Source organism: Sinocyclocheilus rhinocerous, unplaced genomic scaffold (assembly GCF_001515625.1).
Source record: "Sinocyclocheilus rhinocerous isolate Xijiao unplaced genomic scaffold, SAMN03320098_v1.1 scaffold263, whole genome shotgun sequence".
In the NCBI taxonomy this organism is placed as follows: Eukaryota; Metazoa; Chordata; class Actinopteri; order Cypriniformes; family Cyprinidae; genus Sinocyclocheilus; species Sinocyclocheilus rhinocerous.
Window position 1 is genome coordinate 1,763,789 of NW_015645086.1, and position 16,261 is coordinate 1,780,049.

Below are 16,261 nucleotides of genomic sequence, written 5' to 3' on the forward strand. Positions count from 1 at the left end.
CCAGGACTGCAGGTCAAGAGAAACAAAATATGGAGAAATCAGTGAAGTCCATGCCTGCTAGACCTGCACAACAGAGAAGGAAGAGTAGTGAAGTTCAGGGTGACACATCTGACCATGAGAATGTGAGACTCTTTTAGTTGGAATAGATGTCTTTATGTTATAAAGAGCAAATATTAGTGTTTGCTAAGGTTTGAATCAGACCTGTCATGCCTTGTGAAAAAGAAGTGTGCTTAATTGCACTTGTAATGTACTTCAGATCTTAAAAGTATATATTTGAAAAACGACTTGCTTATAATGTAATATTAATGAAACAAATAGCATCTTGAGTGTATTTAAATAGAGTACACTCATGACTAGGTCTCTTAATAAACTTTACACTTTTAAAAAGTGCACTTTTGTAAAAATATCAAATTGAAAGTTTTGCATTTTAAGTAATTGTTTCAATAATCTTCTGCTGTAAAGAAGTGCACTTATTTTGACTAACATACTAAATTACATGTAAAGACTTGATTATAATTTTAACTGTAGTGTTATTTGATAGTACATTTAAAATTATTATATTTTAAATTAACTAAATTGCTTCGTTGTTACAAATGTATAATCACAAATATATTTAAATACATGACATGCAAGTTTCAATAGAAATGACATTTAAGTATATTTTAGTTTAAATGCTTGTTAGTTCATTCAACGTTATATTTGAACCATATTTGAAAGACAATAGAAGTAATTATGGAATTACATATGAAGAAGTACTTAAGTGGGTCAAAAAAGCACTCTAAAGTTCAACAAAGTTTTATTTAATTAGAAATAACACAATTAAGTGTCAGAAAACATTACATTCAATTCACACTTTTTTATTATTTTAAAATATATATTCTTAGTATGTTCTTTTAAAGTGTATTATTTCAGTAATAATCACTGTTTTTTAAAAGTATGCTAAAGAGTACTTCTTTTTCACAAGGTATGTCCCAATCCCATTCCTTTCTCCCCATGATTTTCTGTTCTATATCTAATATGCTATTGATTAATAGCCTGTAAATAAGAGAAAACAAAGCAAGGTTTATTATACTGAACTGCGTTTGTTGTTAATGTTCTGAAGATGGCACATGCTGCAGATGGTATGGTGACAATGATATCCAGTCATTATAAGAGACCTGCCAAAGCATCATCCCATGAACCTGGGGCCCAGTTAAATATCGCATCTACAAACAGGTGACACAGACTGACCTTTCATTCATGCCCCACCTTTTCCTCTGTCCTCACATGCAATCACAATGTTACCTTCACTTTCAGAAACCTGCTCAATAAGAGCTGCTGTCCATCCTCCACTGTAAGTCATTTAGAAAGAAAGAAGCATTTGCAATGTCAAATCAATGCATCTAGTTAAAAATGTGGTGTTAACTCATGTTTTTTTTTTCCTGCGCATTGTGTTACAGGAGAAAACTGGTGTCAAGAGTTCAAGCTTGCACAAAGCACATGATAGATCCAAGAAGGAGTTCCAGCAGCTTGAGTATTTCATTTAACTCCCTTCACTCCCTGAATAACTAGGGATATTTAGTTTGAAAATAGCTTTTATAAATCACTGAATTTACTGTGTTCTGTCTCCTCAGGGATATTTATGCTTTTACAGAAGACACGCCAAAAATTAGTGTGGTAAGGACACTAATAGCTCTGAATGCAAACTAAATATCATAATATTTTAAATATTAAAAATATGATAATTTTCATTCATTCTTAATTTTGTCCTTTTCAGCTAAAGAAATACTCTGATACATCCAGAGTGGAAAGCAGGTAATTCTGTTAATTTCTAAAAACAGCCCCCTCTAGTGTTTAACAAGTGAACCTAAAAACAGAGTTCTGACTGTTAAAATCTCTCCAAAGAAATCCTGCATATTTGTGAACATGTGACTGCATTATATTATGTATGTGACTATATTATGTATTTTATTGCATATTCGCATTGCTTTTTCCCTTTTGGTGCACCAAGTAATCCTCAGACTCTCTCCAAGTCTGCTAGGAGACCTCAGCTTCCAAAGGTTTCACAGTTTTTTTAATTATTTGGGGATGGGCACTTATGCGTTTGTTGATTTAACATATGCCTATCACAAAAAATCCACTTTTTATGCTTGTTTGTGTTACAACCTAGGCTGCCAAGGCAAATGTGAACAAAAACCTGTTCAGTGATACGGACACAGACAAAATGACGGAGATTAGCTGGTTAAACTCAGCCAACAGGAAACCCAAGCCCAAAGTGGCAGACTACAGCAGGCAGCCGGTTAAACCCATCTTTCCGCCAGCTGACTCTGCATGTATGCTACACCAGTCTCTGTATTTTAGAGATGTCTCTTATATGTAATCTGCAGAGGTTAAATCCACAGTGATGATGAGTGCCATCTATTTAAGGACTACACAGTTTATTGATAACTATTTTCTCTCCCTCTTTCATATCCTCTTGTACCAGTAAATCTCTTACACTTTTTTTTTTCAGTTAAGTCGCCATATACACCTTTGCCTTCACCAAAGCCAGTGAAAGAACAAATCAAGCCAAAGCGGGTAAGGACAAATGCTCTATAATTTTCACAGAGGATGCCTTAAAGGGGCCATATTCTACATTTTGTAGCTTTTTTGTCACTTTTATAATATAATATCAGAGTGGGTGTGCATAGTAAATTGAACTCTTTTTTTTAAAAGAGCAACCCAATTTTAATTTATATGCCTCCGTACTTAAGTGTAGTACACTTTTTTGAATTAGTAGTATTGTATTTTCGGCACTAATATTGATAGTAATGATTCACTTTTCTCTTGGATTGGGTCAATAACTGAAGAGGCAGAAGAAAATGGCCATACAGGAAGATAAACGGCAGTCAAGCATCAACAATAAGAAAGCCACAGGACGACCTCAAAGAGCTGCAGCTTGACCAGAACCTACAGAGAGCCGTCTGACTCAGACAACCAGTCCAGCCTGTCAGAAAGCGAAAAAGCACCACCCCCCTAAGGCATGCGATTTTCAGCACAGTCAGATCACTGGGATCTTCATTAGTTGTAAATGCCTTTATTTAAAGGATTAGTTCACTTCCAGAATAAACATTTCCTGATAATTTACTCACCCCCATGTCATCCAAGATGTTCATGTCTTTCTGTCTTCAGTCGCAAAGAAATTAAGGTTTTTGAGGAAAACATTCCAGGATTTTTCTCCATATAATGGACTTCAGTGGCACCCAACGGGCTGAAGGTCCAAACTGCCGTTTCAGTGCAGCTTCAAAGGGCTCTACACGATCCCAGCCGAGGAATAAGGGTATTATCTAGCGAAACGATCGGTCATTTTCTAAAAAAAAAAGAAAAAATCCTGGGATGTTTTCCTCAAAAACCTTAATTTCTTTGTGACTGAAGACATAAAGACATGCACTTCGTGGATGACATGGGGGTGAGTAAATTATCAGGAAATTTTTATTCTGGAAGTGAACTAATCCTTTAAGACTTTCAGGGTCTAGACAGACTAATGATAACAGTCCTGATGAGCTTTATGTCTCTGTCTTTTCCCAATAGAAAAAAGCAATTGGGCGAGCAGCCACGCTTCAGCAGAATGTCCCAGCTCAAGCCACAGAACAAGGAGAAAAGAGAGAGAAAACCTCTGTAGACACAGCCAAACAACAAAGTGAGAAGAATGTACAGAAAAAGGCAGATAAAGGCTTTGCAAAGATTCTGCGAGATGAGAGGAATTATAAAGGCAAGAAGATGTCTAGTCCAGAGCATCTCACAGTGAAGAAGACGTCATCTGCTCAGGAGTCAGCCAGGAGACAGAAGGAATCTTGGGCTGCAAGATTATCTTCCACATTTGCCTCGCCTCCCTATGTTGAGAAGATGAGATGTAAGAATTAAACTGCATTAAATTAGTTATTTGTATTTTTTTTTATAAATGTATGGCTGTCAATTAAAGTTTATTTGCAAAATGTATATACAAGTCAGGGGGCATTAATAATTGTGTTAATTACTGGCACTGAATCACACTACATTTTTTGAATACACAGCCTGGTATAAAAACAACATCTTGTGTAACTGCTGTGGGACTTATATTTTATTTTTCTCTGTAGCAGGTGAAAAACTAACAACCAACTTGAGATCCAGTGCTACACCTCTCCGTTCTCTGTCCTTCTCTCCAATTGAAGCCTACTCTCCTCCACTACAGCCTCTCACTTCTCTCAAAGAAATGCAGGCCTCGTCTCTCTATAAAACCCCAGGGAATAAAGGTGCTCTGAAACTGCCTTCTCACTCCATAACACCTGTTTCCACAACCTCAAGGGGCTCTAAGCGGAATCCACCTGCTGCACAGGTAAACAGGAAACAAGTGCAGGTTTTTAAATCAAATCGATGGAAAGATCAAGTACTACTGGGCCACATTACAGCCCTCAAGGCTCATTTCATTGTTATTTCTGACCATACAGTTATCATATTTGGACCACAAAGTAAAAATTTAAGAATGTCATTGCATTGGGTAAAAATGCTTAAAGTAATTAAAGTTATTCAGCAAGTATACATTAAATTGATCAAAAGTGACAGTAAAGTGGCATGTATAAAGTTACAAAAGATATCTATTTCAAATAAATGCTGTTTTCTTTAGCTTTCTATTCATTTTAGTTTTATCGTTCTGTCTTTAACAACCCTCATGGGTTTATATTTTATGGTGTAATACAATACATTCTGTCATTTTAAGTGTGGCTTAAGTATCCAGATACTTTTAGGGGCCACTGAATGTACTAATAATATTGTGCCTTGAGAGTATTATTGATTTGTTCTTTTAGAAAAGCAACTGCTCGTACATTCTACTTTCTTGCTGATACATCTTTGTCTTTGTCATTACCTCTCTGATCTAAAGATGAGTATGTTTATGTAATGCAAGTTCGCCCTTGTCCTCTGTCCCACTCCTGCAGGTTGAGCTGAGTCCAGTTCACTCATTACTGATCCCAACTCAACCCCTGGAGAAATCCACCCTGCCCTCCCCACACATCCCTCCAGACATCCAGGAGGAGCAGAGAGGTGTGATGAACAAAACCAGCCCAACATCTTTTGAAAGAAGGTCTGTCATTTCTGTGACAATGAGCCAATCCTCTCACATATCTGTGAGCAACATGGCCCTGATGTGCACTGAACTAGAGGTACAGCTTTACAGTTTATTTCTGAGTACAGTTGCACTTTTCATAGTAGTACATTTCAGTAATACACCACTTCATTCTTGTTTGACTTACAGAAAACACCCGCATGCCAGAAAGGAAATAAGGTTGAGAGACTAGAAGTTAAGTCAGGTGAAGAGATTTTTTAATTATGTTGTGTTTTTTATTTTATTTGTTAGTATGCAAAAATTAGCATCTTTTTTGTACCAATTGCCAATCAGGTCCAACAACCGTCCACAAGCATCTTGCCCTGAGCCACTCCGCTAGTCTTTCAGAGAGAAATGAGGACAGTGAGGAGGACAAAGAGAATAAGGCTCCTTCTCCCTCACAGCTAGCTCTGAAAATGAAGCCCAGGAAGCTGTTTGGGCCTACTAATAAATCCTTCACTCCTAGTAAGGGTATTTATCACCTTTTACAAAAGATTATGCATCAACTAGGCATGGTGCCTAGTTGATTTTTTAAAATATTTTTTTCCCTTGTGGTAATACCAGCCATTCAGAACATATTTGATATACATCCATGTAAAGCTAGACCAATGAGATTTCACTCTGGGCGGAGCAACCAAGCATGATGCAGCAAAATTTTTCAAGTCAAGTCATGCATCTCATTAACTTTCTCTGACACAAATGAATCCCAATCCTGACTCATCAGGCACTTATTGTTGATTCTGCTGTGAAAATCTCTTGTTTTCTCAATTTCCTGATTAAGAAACTAGATTGCATTTGATTCTGTGAATGGCTTTGTGTTGCTGTGCCTCAGGCCCCAATATTAAACTGCTGATGAAGGATCAGAGCAGCTCAGAGGAAGAAGAGGAGGACATAGTCACAGAGAACAGGAGAAGAAAGAGAAGTTACCAGAAAGGCCTGAATAAAAGGGCCAAGGAAACAATAATATCCAGTAATGAGAGAGAACGTGTTTCAGGGCACAAAAATAAAGCTAAGAACATGCTATTGATAAATGTACACTGTTGTTCAAAATTTTCGGGGTCGATAAGGCTTTTTAATGTTTTTGAAAGAAGTCTCTTATGCTCAACAAGGCTGCATTTATTTGATCAAAAACAGGGGAAAAAACAGTATTTTTCATTGTAATATGCTGACTTGATGCTCAAGAAACATTTCTTATTATTATCAATGTTGAAAACAGTTGTGCTTTTTAATATTTTTTTGAAAACCATGATACATCTTTTTTTCAGGATGCTTTGATTAATAGAGCATTTTTTTACATTTAACATTTACTGTCACTTTTGATCAGTTTAATGCATTCTAGCTGAATAAAAAGTATTTCTTACAAACAAAAAGTCCCATTGACCCCAAATTTTTGAACGGTACTGTAAATATAAAAAAAGTGAATGATTCAGAAGCTCTGCTGTCCTGTAGCTACTATGCAGTTGTGTGAGCTTTTGAATGTGCTGACCAGTGACTCGTGGGTATGTGTGTGTGTTCCCTCCAGCCGAGGAAGTGGAGACACTGTCATCTTGTACGAGGTCCAGTTGCAGGCATGCCAGTGTGGAGGCAGACATCGACGTGACCCAGCCTGCTCAGCAGGTGGGCTTTATCTGCCATCAGTTCAGCTCAGAGTTTAAGAGGAAGATCAAGGTGCTTGTCATCTCACTTTTCTCACTAAATCAGCCCTGGCTAAACACGCCAGCTCCATGAAGCAATTATTTATTCACATCCTTGCATGCAAAACCTGCTGCACATTTTGAAGCATTCAGTGAGTAGCGTTGTCCAATAACTTATCGTGTGTGTTTGTCAGAATCGCTGCAGGACAATGGATCTTTACACCAGGCAGACTTTGAAGACCTTACAGCAGCACATGTCCTCCGTCAGTGTCCAAGTACACCAGTACAGGTCAGGCATGACCCTTGACTCAGAAGAGGTCAGAGTTTCTGCCCTAAAACAGGTCTGATATTTAGCCCTTTTGTTTTGTTTTTCCTTATATAGTAGTCAGAGGCTAGAGAAAGTTAAACAAGTCCTGGTGCGTGAAATAGCAAACCTGGAGCAAGATGGCATTGTTTTGAGAAGCATGGAGGAGGAATTGATGGTAACAATTGTTCTGACTCACCAAGTGTCTATTAATGCAAATGGATTTTGGCAAATAAATGTGTAAAATATATATGTAAATGGCCTTTGATTTAATCACACTTTATCCACAGACTTACTGGGAAAAGCAGACCTTGGCCTTCCACGCTTACCAGGAGAAAGGAACCAAGAGGTGAGAATATAAAAGCTGCTGCACAAACATGAGATGATTGCCATAGATTTCCCAGCTCTAATGTAAATGTGAACTAATCTTACCTTGATAACTGTTCTGTTCGCATAATATGTAATCACGTCTACAAGACCTGTTTATGACTATAAAACAATCTGTGGGTTGTGCTGGGTCACAGTAACAAACAGGATTTTCCTGCCAAGCTAACAAGATGCAACATGAGGAAAACCAGAAAGGTTTATGTAATGCTGGTTATTTGTTCACTCTGTAATGCTGTTATGCCAAGAATCTTGTGATTTCTTCAGCTTTAAAAAAGGGCAGCTCAAAGACAAGATTTTAGACAGGTACATTTTTTGTTTTAGTGCACTGAGGGTTGCATAATTAAAAAAAAAAAAAAGCTGCTTAGAGAGTGTAAATTAAACAGTTAGTCAGTGTTTACATCCACACCAAAAAGCACTCAGTGTTTGCCGGCATTGTAAGGCATGTTTCAGAGAATTTGTCTATTTCTCTAGATTGAAACAAAGTCACTAATTGATTGCTTTGAATGATTCAGTTTACAATGGATTTGTAATGTAAGTGTCACGCGGTCGTGGTTGTAGGACGGCGCACGACGAAGGAGTAGAAGTAAAGGAGTCTTTAATAAACATCAACACAATTAAACCGTTGAAAATAACATTAATCCAGCACAAAGACTCGACAGAAACTGAGGGCTTATAAGGACAGGCAAACTAAGGAGCAAACGAGATGAATAATACAACACAGGTGATCTGAATAAACCATGATTAACTAAATGAGAACAGGAACTGAACCAAATAAGAGCAGACAGGAACTAAACAGAAACAAACACGTGACAGTAAGTGCCTGTCTTGCTTAGTCTTGTTGTTTTGTCTCAGATTACAGCAGTTGAAAAGCACCATTCAGACTGACGTGTGTGATAGTCTAGAATATGAGAAACAAATCTTCTCTGTGGAGGTGAGGACCTGAACCTTTTTTGAGTGAGCTCCAACATGGTTCTATATTTAGTCATATTTACAGTTCAAGCCATTTTAACCTTTGATTGTCTGCTTCTGTTGCAGATGTCTTTGATGAAGAAGAACATGAAGTCAATTCAGGAGTGTTTCTTCAAAGAAATGGTGAGAGAGAGCCCAAACGGAACTGATATTTTATACTTAACGTCACAAAATTCTGCAGGACTGAATTCAAGTTTTTTTGTCTTTGTAGCACGAGGAAGAGTTGACGAGTGTGCGAAGAGGACTGCAATCCTTGTTCTTCCCTGATACATCGAGGTTCTGACCTGAGGGAAAAAAAATCTACCGTTTGAAAATCACTTTAAGCTACTCCTAAAATGTGTTTGTATGCTTGGATATCATTAATGTTATGTTCTTTTAAATTTTTCCTACTCAAAAGGTTTAATATTTGTACTTTATGCAGTTTATTCTGGTCTTCGTGAAAAAATGGTTGGCTGTACATGGTTTTTGCGCACATATTTGCTTGTGGTTTTTAATATGAATAATGAATAGTTGTGAAAAGCAAATAAGTAAGTGTTATAGGTAATGTAAGCACAAATGCATTTATTTCAAACATCCCACCTCATAATAATCAACTTCAGATTTATGTGCGCAGAAATTAAAAAGGGATACTGGATTCTGAAACCATCTTAAGAACTTTTTTTGCATTCACTAGCAAGGGCCTGAATAAGCAATCCTCATGGGTTCAGTTGATGGGAGATGTTGAAAAATAAAGACAGAAAGCTTTACTGAAAAGGTTTTTTCTCATTTTTACTTGCAGTTGAAGGAGCTCAAAATTAAGATCAGATTGAGTGACTTTAAAGGGAGAGTAGGCGATTTTGAAGAGGCAAGCTTTTTCAAAGGCTAGCTTTGAAAGCATAAGATCCCACCCTCCCTGCAAATCACTCTCCAAAGCCACGCCTCCTCCAAAACACATGAACACACACAGGCAGACTAGAGGCAGACCAGTGACGCGATGAGAGACGACGTTTGTGGAGGGTTGAATGCAACTCTGTCAGATTACCTCATGTCTCATTCACCGGTGAGAAAACATCACAGTACAAAACGCATAATATTACAATAATAACGTCTTCCATTCTCGCTCGGTCTGCAATAGCTTAATGGAACGCACTGATGACATATCACATCTGCGCAAACAGGGTGTGTGGAGGAATGCAGGTAGGACAGCCTATCGTAGCCCTCAGACCGAGAGATATTGGACAAACATTTTATGGTCCTACGCTTCCACAGATGATATAAATACTTCTAAATAAATTTAGACCACTTAACTTAGTAATTGCTATCGGGATGTGAAAAGACTTTCAACCAGCTTAACAAAAAATGTTTTTGAACCAAATCACCTACTCTGCCTTTAATGCATTTTCGTTTGTCCTCCGTAAATGGAACCGGCAAAATAGATAGGATTTAGGGAAGAGGAAATAGTTTCATGGTTGAGAGAGTGAGACAGATTTCCTGCAGTGTTATCTATTGTTCAAAAGTTTGGGGTCAGTTTTGTTTTTTTTAAATTAAGTCTTCTTCAGCAAGGATGCATTGAATTGATCAAAAGTATCAGTAAAGACATTTATAATGTAATTTATAATAAAGATTTTTATTTCAAATAAATGCTATTTTTACGATTCATCAAAGAATAAAAAAAATCAGTTTTCACAAAAAAAGTAATAAAATCAGTAAGGATGCTGAAAATTCAGCTTTATTTCACAATATTACTGATTTATTTTTGATAAATGCAGCCTTGGAGAGAAAACATTAAAAACCCTAAACTTTTGAACTGTAGTGTGTATATAATTAAACTAAAAAAAACAACAACACAGAAGTATTTCCAAAATTGTATTTTGAAGACAAGTAGTGCTTACAAAGTTTTTTTTGTTGGTTTTTTTTTTCAAGTGATGACATGAACAACCCTGTTCAAACTGACTTTTGTACAGTAAATATGAAATTCATTTATAGCAGGCTTATTAACCCTCAAGTGTTTGTTTTTTTCTTCTTTTTTTTTTTTTTTTACTTTTCTTTTCAGAGTGGAGCTGGTTACATGTACACAAACATTTACCCAGAACTGATTCGTCTTTTCGTTGCAGCCACTGAAATGCAGTCCAGTTCTAAAAACATCAAAAAGTCCTCTGCCGCTACACTCCGTCAGCCTCAGGATAAATATATCTGCAGATGTTCTTCAGGTTTCTCCTGTGACCGCCTGCGGTGGAGACGCAGCCTCTGGCGCTAACCGCACCCAAACACCACTTGGCCCAGGGCGCTGGAAGAATAAGGGAATCCCATGGACGAAGCCACGGCTCTGGAAGAGGCACCTCCAGGATTTTAACACAAACACTGCTTTCAGCATTTTCTTCACAGAAGAAAACCCCCTCTTAAGGCCTGTGAAACCTGATGGAGAGGAGAGAAATCAACAAAGGTGCCTTTCGCAATCACAAACACGATATAATAGGGACAAGGCTGTTGCATCAATCAGTTATTTTTAGTAAGAGCATGCATAAGAGCTCTAAAGGCCACTAATGTTATGATTATGTCGAGAGGAACCTCTTATCCAAAACCATTCATGTCAAGGTGACACATTCATGCTTTTTATATGCAAACGCATTTGTGTCCCTGTCTTTTTTGACCAGGCTGTTTGGATTTTGTGGATCTAAAAATAGTGCAGGCACATCTGTGAGTGCTGTACACGCATACTGACCTTGTTAGGTGTTTGCTTGAAGCATGGACCTCCATCTCAGTGCTTTTGAACTCGTTCAGCTCTTTACGGATGGCCGCCTGTGGAATCGCAAATAAAAGCCACTTAAGCGCATCCTCCAGTAACATGCGCACTCCATAATGAGTCAACCGAGTCACATGGGCAGAGCAAGAAGACTACTGACACAAATTAGATTGCTTTTTAGTTGCTTCACTAATATATTGGGTTTAGAAACCTTGAGAGAATCACTAAGAATAAAGGAAAGCCCATTTTTCTCTGTGCAGGTTTATTGAATTAAAGACTGACCGCAGACCAGTGTAAAGATTTGCTGACGTCAGCTCTTTGCAGGGTTCGTACGGATGCTTGAAATCCTTAAAAATGCTTGAATTTTGCATAAAACAAAAAAAATAAATGCACTCGAGTCTGCGCGTGTGGCTGTAGTGTGATCTACCAGTCTTTTTTGATGTGCGCCCTCTGATGGAGTGGCAGGCAGATGATCGGAGGTAGCCGCGGCAGTGAGCGTTGGCTTGAAAACGACAAATAAAAATTATGGTTAAAATGAAGACTAAATCCTCGAGTACTAGCAGCTGAAAATGCCGGAGTTTTGTTCAGTGCATGTGCCCAATGAATTAATTTGTTTTTCATGCTACTAAAATAAACAATGTGAAGAATGTTCCATTCGTGCCATTTCCCCACACACAATCCTTTTTAAACATTCCTTAATGTATTCTATTAATCGACAGCATTTACGAGTGTGGTGCAGCTTTGTGTACAGCTGTTACCGGGGAAACCAATATATTTCTGCTGCTCCAAAAGCGCCCCCTACTGGCAGAGGGTAAATGTGTAAGAACCCTGTCTTTGTCTCATACCTTGTCAGCTGCAGACAGTCTTGTCCAGGGTTTGTCAGCTCTCCTGTCATAGTCCTGGGCTTTGGCCACCTCCACATAGTCACTGAAGCGGATCAGAATCTTTCTTTCTCTTAGTTCATCAACTGTTGGCCTCTGGTTGAGCTGTGAGATTAAAAAAATGATGTTATTAATGGGGCTGCATACCAGTTATGAGATACATGTCCATGTTGCAAGTAACGCATTTTCTCCAGGGACTGAAATCGCAATTGACCAATAAAATTCACTGGTTCCACTAGTGACAGAGACACTCAGGAGTTGAAAGTGCAGTCTGCCTAAAGATGAGCCTTAAAGGGGTCCTATTATGCTTTTTCACTTTTTGAATTTTAGTCAGTGTGTAGTGTGTATGTTTGGGCATAAAAAAGATCTTCAAACTTACAAATCTCAAAGTCCACTCCAAAGGGAGATATTTCGTTAAAAAAAATCCCTTTTCAAGAACTACAACGAACGGCTCGATTGGACTACAGCGTTTGTTTTCCGGGTTTTGTGATATCACAAAGCATTTAATCTGTAATAATAATTCATGTAATGTCTGATAAAGCAGTGTTTTTTTTTTTGGAGCGGAGCGCTGCTTTGTGTACAGCCGTTACCGGGGAAACCTCGATCTCTACCGCTCCAACAGCGCCTACTGCTGGCAGAGAATGAGTTTGCATATATATGCCACCTGGGAAACACTGGACTATGGTATAAATAAATTCAACTGTATAACAGTTTCACTGGAATTCATGTTATAATGTTAGAATTAAATAACAATAAAAATAATACATATGCACTTATCTGTACATAGTAAATGCAGTTATTTTTAAGCGGTTGTTGACATCCTATCTAAATGGTATAATTTTTATGTTTTTCGAACCACCAAGCATGAGAGTATGTTCTAGTACACCCCCAAAACAAATTCAAGACATTGTAAAAGAGCATAATAGGACCCCTTTAAATTTTTTGTTATCATAATACTCAATTTCATTCTTTATTTCATTTTTTGTTTATATTACTGTGTATATCACACTGCTATTTTTTTTTATTGATTTTTTTTATACCATAATGTACTTTAGGCAAGCCATAATGATTCATGGTAAGTGTATTAATCAAAAGTAAATAACATGAAATTAATTATACACTGGAAAAATATGCCAACAAAAGGATATGACTCCCATTATTTTTATTGTTGTTGTTCTATTGTTTTATTATTATTGTTGTTTTAGCATCATCATTAACAAAAAATAACAACAACAATAATGTGTAATTAATAGCACAATGTCCAAAACATAATAATAAAAAAAATTATTTATTCAATTTTATTATTTAGATGCTCATTTTACTCTACATGTCACACCTCTGTTTTGAGGTAAATTGCTGATTTTTTTAACAATAATGTAGACAAGCCATAGTGTTTCATGCTAAGTGTATTAATTAATTTGTAATTAATTGCACACTGAAAAAAATAAAACCAATAAATCTATATGATTTCAAAATATAATAATAATAATTGTTATTGTTGCTGCTGTTATTGTTGTTTTATTATTAATAGGGGTTCAAGTGGAAAGCCAAACCATAAGTCCTAGAGACTTGAAACTTGGCCAGAAGGTAGAGCTCAGTTTGGGGAGAGACTGGCAAAGACTCCAATCGGCCAATAGGGGGAACTACAGCAAACAAAATGCAAAATCGCTGTTGCATAATTCATACATCGTTTGTCAATGTTTTATTGGAATCCTTGGCTCAAACCAAACAAAATGTCTATCTCCGATTTCATTTCCGTCATGAGAATTTCGCAAAACATACTTTTGCAAACTAGTCATAGGTTTTTTACCCAATCGGAACCAAACCAGTGCAGAAAAGTTCTCTGGAGTCTGATTAGCAATTTATCAAAACCAAGTTGAAGTTCCATTGTCGGTCGGAACAGGACGTAAAAACGTTCAAAGTGAGTGGAGCCACTTTTATTAAAACGGCTATAACTCTTGAATGGAATGAGCTATTTTCACCAAACTCGGAACACATATGAATGAGCTCAATCTTTGGTCAAATTACAAAAATTAGGGAGTTTGATCACTTGGTGGCACTATAACAAGAAAAAAAAACATGAAAATGGCTGTAACTATGCACCCATTAGTCTGATTGACTTGAAATTTGGCATCCAGTGTCATTGTCCATGGTGCCACCAATATCTTCGAGGGCATTGGTGTATCTTGAGAAAAGCATGGCCGCCATCAGCCAATTAACTTTGAGCACCTATTAGACAAGGTTAACAGAGGCCGATTGGAACGAAACTCCGTGGGCCCGTTTGACTCATGGCCCTAGAGGTCTGTGAGAAATTTGAAAGAAATCGGCCACTAGGTGGCACTATCATGTTTTACGTCTTGTATATCACACAATTTATGACAACCATGTCCTGAGGTTACCCGCACAGTTTTGGCACATTGCCACCAAGTGGTCAGGAGATATGAAAAATGCCAAAATGGATCTAAGGCTGTTTTTCTGCAATTCTTTGGCATACTGGCACCAAACTATGTGCGTGTCATCATCACCCCTAGTTAACCACACCACATCAATCTGGGAGCCGCGCCAGCTTTTGGTCAAATAAATCATTAAATAATATTTCTAGTGATGGGGAAATATTAAATAACATGGGGATGTTTATATAAATGTATAACATTTACATTACATTTATATTTAGTCATTTAGCAGACGCTTTTATCCAAAGCGACTTACAAATGAGGACAATAGAAGCAATCAAAACTAACAAAAGAGTAACAATATGTAAGTGCAAATGACAAGTCTCGGTTAGCCTAATAAGAATTCACACGCTCACATTTTTTGAAAAAATGTAGCTTACAGATCTCAGTCATTTCTGGCATGTCCGTGAAATCAGCTCTTTTCTTCTCATCAAACTCTATGGTCTGAATACTTTAATGGAGGTTCTCTCAATCTGATGCAACTAATTCTGAACATTATTAGTCCACAAAATTGCTTTACCCCTCTGAAAACCACTGCTTGTCCTTGACTGATGCATCTTTATTCAGCTCTAGACAATGTTTTATAATGTCTTACTGCAAGTAGCAATATTAGCAGCAGAAGTCTAAAACATGACCAACAGCATCCATGATATATACAAATAAAGCATGCTGCAAGGGAAATGAACCTGAGGTTCATGTGAGAGACGAGCGGTTGTTTACCTTTCTGTTCAGTCTCTGTTTGATCTCTCTTCTTTCCTCTTGCTCCGTCTGATCATTCCTCTCTGAAAGAGCCAAAGAGAGACTCAGTGAGGGTGATCTAATCAAGAGTGCAGTCGCAGGGTCACTCAACAGACCTGCTTGAGCAATGTATCTTATCTGACAGACTACAGTAATCTACTTGATAGTAGTCTGTAGTGATTTTGTGCACTACAAAGCAATGGAAGACCTCAAAAAGCATGTTAGCACATTTAAGTATTTTGACTGAAGTAAGGATTACATTTTCACCTTAACAACCACCAAAAACTTTAGTAAATTATTTACTATTTTAATTATTATTATTATTGTTTTTATTATTATTGATATGCATGTATAGATTATAACATTTTATTATTTATTTAAAAATATAAATATTAATAATAAAACAATTTAAAGTGCTGATTAAAGATATGATAAAAACACTTGTTTTTTCATTTATAAGATTACTTAATATTTAAATTATATAATTTATATTTGTAATGTGGTGTTTGGGTTTTGTTTCATGTTCATGTTTTCCATGTCTTTTATTTTGTAATTGTTTCCTGCTGTTAGTGTCATGCTTCCCTTCCCTCATGTATCTCTGCCTTGTGTATGTGTCATGTTCTGATTGGTAGTCCTAGTCATGTGTCTTGTTTCCCATTGGTTTGTTCATGTCATGTGACCCTCCTTGTGTCATGTGTCTTGTTTCCCATTGGTTTGTTCTTGTCATGTGACCCTCATTGTCTGATATAAGTAGCCATCATGTTCCCATAGTTCTTGTCGTGTATTGATTATGTAACCTGCTGTTGGTGAGTCTAGTTTGTTTTGTGCCAAGTCAAGTCTGTTCAAGTCAAGTCTCTGTTTGGATTATGTTTGGATTTTGGATCACGTTTGTGAATAAACTGCACATGGGTTCTCACTTCAACTCGCCTTCAGTGGATTGACTCGTTACAATATTATAAAATTAATATATAAATTATATATATATATTTATCTGTTTATTTAACAAATATAAATGTTATTACAAAGAAGTAGCAATAGTGATATTACTGTGCAATATCAAAAACAAAATTCATAA

At 37.0% G+C, this 16,261-nt stretch overlaps 2 protein-coding genes across 3 annotated transcripts in view; one reads left to right on the plus strand and one right to left on the minus strand.

Annotated features, from left to right (window-relative positions):
• Positions 1-29: 29 nt before the first annotated feature.
• On the plus strand, positions 30-10,562 carry sycp2 (synaptonemal complex protein 2). Its single transcript, XM_016509049.1, has 20 exons — positions 30-122; positions 1,440-1,513; positions 1,614-1,656; positions 2,150-2,312; positions 2,492-2,556; positions 3,550-3,871; positions 4,095-4,333; positions 4,932-5,156; positions 5,249-5,303; positions 5,393-5,569; positions 5,931-6,068; positions 6,621-6,766; positions 6,927-7,021; positions 7,115-7,214; positions 7,327-7,385; positions 7,895-7,905; positions 8,209-8,354; positions 8,459-8,515; positions 8,604-8,668; positions 10,486-10,562. Exons 1-20 carry the CDS (start codon positions 30-32, stop codon positions 10,490-10,492), a joined length of 2,280 nt encoding a protein of 759 aa, XP_016364535.1. The 3' UTR covers positions 10,493-10,562.
• A 164-nt stretch (positions 10,563-10,726) lies between these two features.
• phactr3a (phosphatase and actin regulator 3a) overlaps positions 10,727-16,261 on the minus strand; it is a 35,751-nt gene continuing 30,216 nt past the window's right edge. The window contains exons 9-12 of one of the 2 annotated variants that reach the window (XM_016509144.1): positions 15,169-15,230; positions 11,960-12,100; positions 11,094-11,170; positions 10,727-10,786 (exon numbers count right to left, since the gene is read on the minus strand). In XM_016509144.1, coding sequence (XP_016364630.1) covers positions 10,771-10,786; positions 11,094-11,170; positions 11,960-12,100; positions 15,169-15,230 — 296 coding nt within the window. In that variant the 3' untranslated portion in view covers positions 10,727-10,770. Of the gene's footprint in view, positions 11,171-11,959; positions 12,101-15,168; positions 15,231-16,261 lie in introns of both variants that reach the window. The other variant, XM_016509143.1, reaches the window with a different exon arrangement.

Excerpts from the sequence above, each read along its gene's own strand:
- sycp2 (XM_016509049.1), top strand. The coding sequence starts at position 30 with ATGGAGAAATCAGTGAAGTCCATGCCTGCTAGACCTGCACAACAGAGA. Across the intron at positions 123-1,439 it reads ACACATCTGACCATGAGAAT|GAGAAAACTGGTGTCAAGAG; the intron begins GTGAGACTCTTT and ends ATTGTGTTACAG. Across the intron at positions 1,514-1,613 it reads AAGGAGTTCCAGCAGCTTGA|GGATATTTATGCTTTTACAG; the intron begins GTATTTCATTTA and ends CTGTCTCCTCAG.